Source organism: Notothenia rossii, assembly GCF_949606895.1.
Source record: "Notothenia rossii genome assembly, chromosome: 2".
Classification (NCBI taxonomy): domain Eukaryota; kingdom Metazoa; phylum Chordata; class Actinopteri; order Perciformes; family Nototheniidae; genus Notothenia; species Notothenia rossii.
In genome coordinates, this window is record NC_136904.1 from 28637726 (window position 1) to 28645495 (window position 7770).

The 7770-nt window shown below is 44.3% G+C and overlaps 1 protein-coding gene across 1 annotated transcript in view; it reads right to left on the bottom strand.

Annotated features, from left to right (window-relative positions):
• The window catches only part of kcna4 (potassium voltage-gated channel, shaker-related subfamily, member 4), a 62324-nt gene extending 55356 nt beyond the window's left edge, over positions 1 to 6968 (bottom strand). Inside the window, exon 1 of the mRNA XM_079665982.1 lies at positions 3284 to 6968. Coding sequence (XP_079522108.1) covers positions 4398 to 6467 — 2070 coding nt within the window. The 5' untranslated portion in view covers positions 6468 to 6968 and the 3' untranslated portion in view covers positions 3284 to 4397. The remainder of the gene's footprint in view (positions 1 to 3283) is intronic.
• Positions 6969 to 7770: the final 802 nt, after the last annotated feature.

Genomic DNA, 7770 nt, shown 5'->3' on the forward strand with positions numbered 1-7770 from the left:
CTTTTTCGCAGTAAGAAGAGAACATTGAAACAAACATTCAGTTGCCAGTTTATTAAGTGCACCCAATACTAATCCAACGAAAGTTAAAACAATGCAGAAAACCCCAAATTGTTTAGGTTTGTGATTTCCTTTTTACGGTTTTAATAATTGGAGCATTGCTTAACCTTCATAAATGCTATTATGTAATTTGTTTAAGCTTTTTTGGAGAAGTCTGATTCGATGTAATGGTATTGTTGGAATCTGTTTAAACCTTGATCGAGCCTCCTAATAACCATCCATTAAAACTCCAGCCTTTAAAAAAAGAAACAAAGTGCTCCAAAACTGAACATTAAAACATTAATGAAGGTAGAACTGTTGCATTAGACTGCAATAGTTCTAAGTTGTTTGATGTCAAAGCCATAATTGCACATTGTCATCTTTACACTCTAATGGCTGCTGGTAAAGTAGACTGGAAACAGTAAACCCTTAAGGAGTCAAAATGATTATAAATGTGTTTGTCTGTCTTTATTTAGGCTCTTTGTAAAACAGGCTAACGGTTCATTCTTCCCTGCCTGTTGCCCAGTGCATGCTGGGATGTGCTCCAGCCTCCTGTGACCCTGAACAACAACAAGCAGATGTAGAAGATGGATGGCTATCTTGGCTGCAGGTAAGAATCATTTTCCAAACAGCAAAATGAGCCATTTGTCTGCAGGGTCAGCGGTGACTCTGACCTCAGGTTATCAGCACAATTTGTCAATTTGTTATGCAGAGCAGGAAGTTTCAATATAAGAGTCAACTGTCATCAAATCTGGACTGGAATGTAAGAAGCCGAATAATATCAATAAAGCATTTGTGAATGTTTTATGCCAGTGTGATAATCACAGTAGAAGCTCTGAATACTGGTCAGTGGCATTTAATCTACCCAATACAAATACTGTATACTGTATGATTAACTCTGATGCTGTTCTTCATTTAGAAGTTGAGTCTTTTACCAGCTCACTTCCATTATAGCTATGTGAATAAGTTGCATGGCATACAGACGTGTATGTTGGTTGTCGTATGTTGGTATGCATGGATTCCAAAAGTGCAGAGAGACTGTTCCCATGTGTCTGAAATAGCCACATCTTTGAACAATACTGGTCACACACACACGTCACACACACACACACACACACACACACACACACACACACACACACACACACACACACACACACACACACACACACACACACACACACACACACACACACACACAAATGCATTTTCACATGCAGGTTTGCTGTATGAGAGTAAGTTTGTGATATGTTAAAAGTATTCTTAAAGAATATGAATCTTATGTCTGCCATTTTGACTCTCATACAACAGGCAATATGTAAAGTCTTCCCGCTAAAATAGTAAATATATAAAATAATAATACGTTGAATCCTTGACATTTTGTCCGACCGACAGTCTTGTAATTGTGCTTATATCTGATTATTGCATCAACAAAAAGTGTTTGATTCAAGATCAACAAAGCGATTGCCACAGTAGAACATGGGGCATTTGGGGACCCTGGACAGTTTTCCCTGGTAATTCAAGTCAATGTACCTATAACCATTAGAGTTCAATTTACAGAAAATGCCCATGTTATATAATGGGGGCTTGCAGCAACTGGCCACACTGGAGAAGCTATAACCAGCACATGTTTGTCTTAGTGACCTAAACTGTTGATCTCACTCTCCTCACTTGTGCTATAATTACACAACCTAGTGTGACATTATGTACTGCACACTCACTTTCTTTCCACCTCTCCTCTGTGTCCTTTGACATGCATAGAATACCTTTTGAGAAATAACCCTAAATAACTCTCACTTTGTCACATGGCCTGGCCATATGGTCTAAATCTGCACTACAAAGACTCGCCGTGCATGTGACAATGAGAAGCTATGAAGAGTCAGACCCATTCAGCTCTGTTCTGTGGCTCACGATGATACAGCCTGTTTTTCACAGTCGGCTCAGCAGCTAAAGGCCTAAGAATATGCCTGACCCACACACTTTGCTTGAAAAAGCATTGCGTCTCTTGCCATAAACCACATTATGTAAGTGTTAAATGTGAGGTATCAAGGAGTTGGCACCATGCCAGGACGGTTTGTGTGTGTGTGTGTGTGTGTGTGTGTGTGTGTGTGTGTGTGTGTGTGTGTGTGTGTGTGTGTGTGTGTGTGTGTGTGTGTGCGTGTGTGTGTGTGCGTGTGTGTGTGTGTGTGTGTGTGTGTGTGTGTGTGTGTGTGTGTGTGTGTGTGTGTGTGTGTGTGTGTGTGTGTGTGTGTTCAGTTGTGAGAGCAGGTGTTGAAAATATCTTGTTGGAATAGTTCCTCTGAGGATATAAAAACATGCATTAAATGATTATATGCAGATGCAGTGATAATGTGCTGAGGAATGCAGAAGAGCAATGATGAAAGGAGTAACGTGTACTAGTTTATTTAACTTTTTTTATTCAATATATTCTGTGCCTTTTGTGATCCTATCTGTAAATCAGGTGACACCATGAAGGATACACTTTGTACCAAGATAAAAATGTTTAGCTTTCAACATTTGAAATGAGAAGGGAATTTAGGCTGATAAATGTTGTGAAACTACAAAATGTCCTGGCCCTATGTGACACAATGTCCTCATTCTACAGCTATACCTAATGTAAGGGTGAGAATACTTTCTTAACTTTAAATAAGATGACTAGCAAGAGACAACATAAGGACACCTTAATAACAAATAAAATCTATTATTCTTTGATTTAAGTAATATCAACCCTATCCTTCATAGCAGGGTGTAAGCTCTGTAGCACTTTACTTTTAAAGTTATTAAAAAAAAAATCACTGCTGCATAAATTCAGACGCTATAAATGTTCCACAAAGTCATTTGTGGTAAATCTTCCCTTGCCATAGGTCTGCAGCAGGCTGACCTGATGTCATCCTGTAGCGGATAATTACAGCTTTTATAATTATGAATGAGAAGGTGTTTGTAATATTGTTGTATTTGAGGCCTTAGTGTTGCATAAATATGTTCAAGCCAAACATGATGACTGGATTGTGCGCCATATAAAGCCATAGTTCCACCGTATTACGCATGAGTCTAGGGGACAACCAAGTGTTGAAAATAAATGTTGAGTGAGATGCCACTACATTTGCGCTATGAGCTGATACATATAGTGAGTGATGCATTCATTGTTTTTATGCAAAATGTTTCCATATTTTCAGGGGCATTATTGACTATCTCTTGCATGTAGTTGTTTTCACCAACACTGTCACACAAAGTGCAGGCTACATACCTTGGAAGACATCCACATCTCGGTGATCCTCTGAGCAAGAAGATAATCATAGTCCTCTTGAGAAAATAAAAATATTTTGTGCACAAAGTCCAGGGGACAGGAAAGGAAGTTGCTCGCAAACTCCCCTTCAAGGAGTTTCCACATTAGAGTTGGTTTTGCTATAGCTTTCCATCTACGTCTGTGTAAAGGGATATTGTCATTTTGAGGTGGTTTAAATGAAACTGGGGATACTGTTGTCGTAAAGGCTCCAAGCCTGTCCTTACATAACCTGGCAGGGCAAGTCATTTCTCCAGCCTTTTTCTAACTCTGATGTTTCCTGTGCTTAGCTCTCATTGTGGGTCAACAACTCAAGGCTTTTCATGGAAAAGCATATTTGTGTAGATGTAATACAAATAATTCTAGCCCTGGGTTATTTGATGTCTGGTAAATGCTATGTTTTAATTAGTTTTTGTTCTAAGAGTTGGAGCAGTAACAAAAGTATTTTATCTATCCCAGGCTTTTCCTTTCTTAGAGTCCAATTTGTATTGACAGAGTATGAAAGAGGTTATTAATAACCTTAGTTTGCCTCTTAAAGGAAGTTACTCAAACATTCTTCATATAAGTGGTCAGAGGATGACTCAATTAATGTCATTTGCATGGCCTACAGTTTGTCTCTGAAATAAAAATCAACCTAACCCAGCGCAAATTCTACATAGTGCAAACAAATGTTAACTTTATTGCATAACAGCAAAACGATCGTCCCTACCTTTATACTGACAGATGAAACTGGTAAAGTGCGAATGCATAGCCTGTCTTGTCTAGACTTTTAATTGATGACATATTTGGAAGCCCGAAGGTTAGACAAAAAAAATTATTAATTAATTAACCCATTAGGCAAATATTCATCATAATTGTTCCTAAAGGTTAAGGAGAGGTTTAGGAGAAACCATCGTTGTGAGATGGAGATAATGAAACATTATAATATTCCAATTGGTGACCTGTGAACGAGTGCTAAGTGTGTATGTTTGTGTGCGTAAAACATGTGTCATGGGGACCACCTGCTTATAGGCAAACAGTATATTATAGGGCGTAATCTTCTTCAGGAAAAAATGGTAAAACAAAATTCTACTTGTAATCACACGTCAGTCTGTATGGATTTTGAGTTAGTACTGTTTCTCCTGCCTATGTCTGTGCCGTTTCCTTTACTTGGGCTCTTGTCCAACCCGCAAAGAGACTCCGTGACCCCCTCCTCCATCTCCATATATTCCGCTTTGTCCCCCAGCGTGGAGCCAGAAGGCGAGCCTTTACACTTCCTTAACAAGTCCGGGAAACACGGGCAGCCCGGGGGCAAGCTCTCCACCACCGGCGCCTGGTCCTCGTTATCCGTCTCCCTGTGGTAAAAGTAGTTGAAGTTGGACACTATGACCGGCACCGGGAGCGCGATGGTTAACACGCCAGCTATTGCACAGAGGGAGCCAACTATCTTCCCACCGACAGTGATGGGCTTCATGTCCCCGTAGCCCACCGTGGTCATGGTCACCACGGCCCACCAGAACGCGTCGGGGATGCTCGTGAACTGCGAGGAGGGCTCGTCCGCCTCTGCGAAGTACACCGCGCTGGAGAACAGGATGACACCGATGACCAGGAAGAAAATGAGGAGGGCCAGCTCCCTCATGCTGGCTCGCAGAGTGTGGCCCAGGATCTGCAGCCCCTTAGAGTGCCGGGACAGCTTGAAGATGCGGAACACCCGGACCAGACGGATTATTCTCAGGATCGCAAAGCTCATCGCCTGCTGCCCGTTTTCTTGGTGCTGCGCCAGGTCCGTGCCGAGAGTTATGAAATAAGGCAAAATGGATACAATGTCTATTGTGTTCATAATGTTTTTAAAGAAAACCGGTTTGCTCGGACACGCAAAGAAGCGCACTGTAATCTCAAAGGAAAACCAGATGATGCAAACCGTTTCCACGATGAAAAACGGGTCGTTGAAAGGAGTAAATCCGTGATCAGGTTGAGTGGAGTTGAGTCGTGGCTGTAGATACTCTTTTTCATCCCTAAACTCAGGCAGCGTCTCCATGCAGAAAATGACAATAGAAATTACTATAACCAGCACGGACACCACCGCTATCCCCCTGGCAGGGCTCGAGCTCTCCGGATACTCAAACAACAGCCAAATTTGGCGCTTGAACTCGTCCTCTGGCAGAGGTTTTTCCTCTTCTTTCACAAAACCCTCATCCTCCCGAAACTTGAGTATTGCCTCTTCCCCGAGCTCATAAAACTTCACCTCCTCGGAGAAAATGTCAAATGGGACGTTTGCGGGTCTTTTCAAACGCCCCCCTGACTGGTAATAGTAAAGAATGGCGTCAAAGCTCGGTCGGTTGCGGTCGAAGAAGTATTCGTTCCTCAGCGGGTCGAAGTACCTGATTCGCCTGTCAGGGTCTCCCAGGAGCGTGTCCGGGAACTGAGCGAGAGTCTTGAGCTGAGTTTCAAACTTCAGCCCCGACACGTTGATGACCACTCTCTCGCAGCAGCCGCACTCGTTGTAAACATTTTCGTATCCGGACTGAGGACGCCTGTCAGTGAGCGAAACGGTCTCCTCATCATCCATGTTACACAGAAAGCTGGACCTCTTGCTAACCCGGTCCTCCTCTTCCTCCTCCTCCTCCTCGGCTCCTTCGGCCTCTTCCTCCTCTATCATCATGTCCTCCTCGGATCCGAGCAGCGCCAGCTCCGAGTGGCGCAGGTCCCCGCCGAGAGTCGTCCGGTTGCGTCTCCAGCGTCCGACGCCGCGCTGCTTTTTCCGCTCTCTGAGAACCCTGTGCTGCTGCTCGGGGTCCTGCTGGTGCTGTGGCGGCTGCGAGGAGGAAGAGGAGGAGGAAGAGGAGGAGGAAGAGGAGGAGGAGGGGCGCGAGGCGGTACCACCGCTGCTGATGTTGGCGTTCGTGGAGGAGGTGGCGCGAGACTGATGCTGGCGGTTGTTAAGGAGATGAGCGCTCGAGGAGGAGGTGGACTCCCCAACGCCGTCCCCTGCACATCCACAAACACCACCTCCTTCCTCCGCACCGGACCCACCTTCAGTAGCCGCCGTTCCCGACTGGGCAGCCTGGCGCTCCCTCTCGCGCTCCTTCTCCCGTGCGCGAGCTTGGGCATATCCGTAAGGCAGGTGACTATTGCACCCGCCGTCCGCACCCACAATGGCAAACTCCATCTTGAGTCAACGAGCGGTTCGGTCCTTGAGCTAGAGTGACCGCCTCGGGGCGATGTGGATGGAGGCCAGAGGATAAAAGTTGCAGCTCGGCGCGCGCAGAGAGAGAAAATGAGACATCAACCGGTTCGACCAATCAGTTGTGAATGTGAGAAAGTCAGAATAACAAACACACCTCACATAGGTCCATGTTGAGAGCAGTCCATGTGGCTACTTACGTGATAGGGGGCATTGATCAGCCTATCTTCCCTTTTAGGCACTGGCCCCCAATATGTTATGACATCATTACCATATCCAAAAAACGTGAGGGCCGGTGACAAAGCCTGTTACGCAGGCGCTCTGTTGCAAACTTGCAGCGCCCTTTATTTGTTCGGCATTATTAATCATCAAGTCAACATGCTACAACCAAAGCAGTCTCTCCTCGGTTTATCCGGTGCCCATCAGGTGGTTAAATTATCCACGGCCGCGGCTTGCGCCCAAATGCGTCTCTTGATTATCCGTGGTCACTCCTGGTTGCCATTTTATGTGATACAAAAACAACTGAATTTGCTGGCATATTGTATAGCTCCAGTGAATCTGAAGGACTTTATTTCGCCGACGCTCCCTGGAGCTGCGAGGAAAAAGACAAGAGAGCATAGCAGTTGGTTTAACCAAAACAAATGATTAATTCACATATGTCCGTTGTTTTGGCGACTCCATAGTCCAGGATATAACGCATGTTTTGCAATAAAAGGGTGGTAAACTTAATTGGCATAATATAATTATAGTGTTTTATTTTTTTATGTATTAGCTTGGGTTTATTATCATTGAGTAGCATGGAGGTAAGCTTTCGGAAATGAATGCATTTAGGTTGAGAACCGACATAACGCATGATATTTTTCCTGCTTATTAAAATAGCCTCCATTCATTCTCACATACTCACATGTTAAAAGGGGCCACACGAAATAGCCTTAGCCCCCCTTCAAACAAATCTGGTGGAGGAGGAGGGGGAGGAAGGCTAGGTGAGGATGCAGTTCTTCGTTTCTGCCCAAATTCACGTCTTGATTTCGGGGGTAATTTCACAAATCCTTCGTTATATCCAACCAGCGAATATATCATCCACTCTACACATCCGTGCTCTGACGCACTCCGAGGAGGACACTTTTTGGCTGTGTCTCGACGTCTGCTCTCAATTCAACAGGATCTAACACCACTTTAGCCCCCGTTTCTGCTGCATCGTTCCCAGTGTGCCGGCAGCAATTATGATTGGAACAAATAAAAAAACAGAAGCAGGTGTGCAATCAGCGAGTTGGCATCAATGACAGCT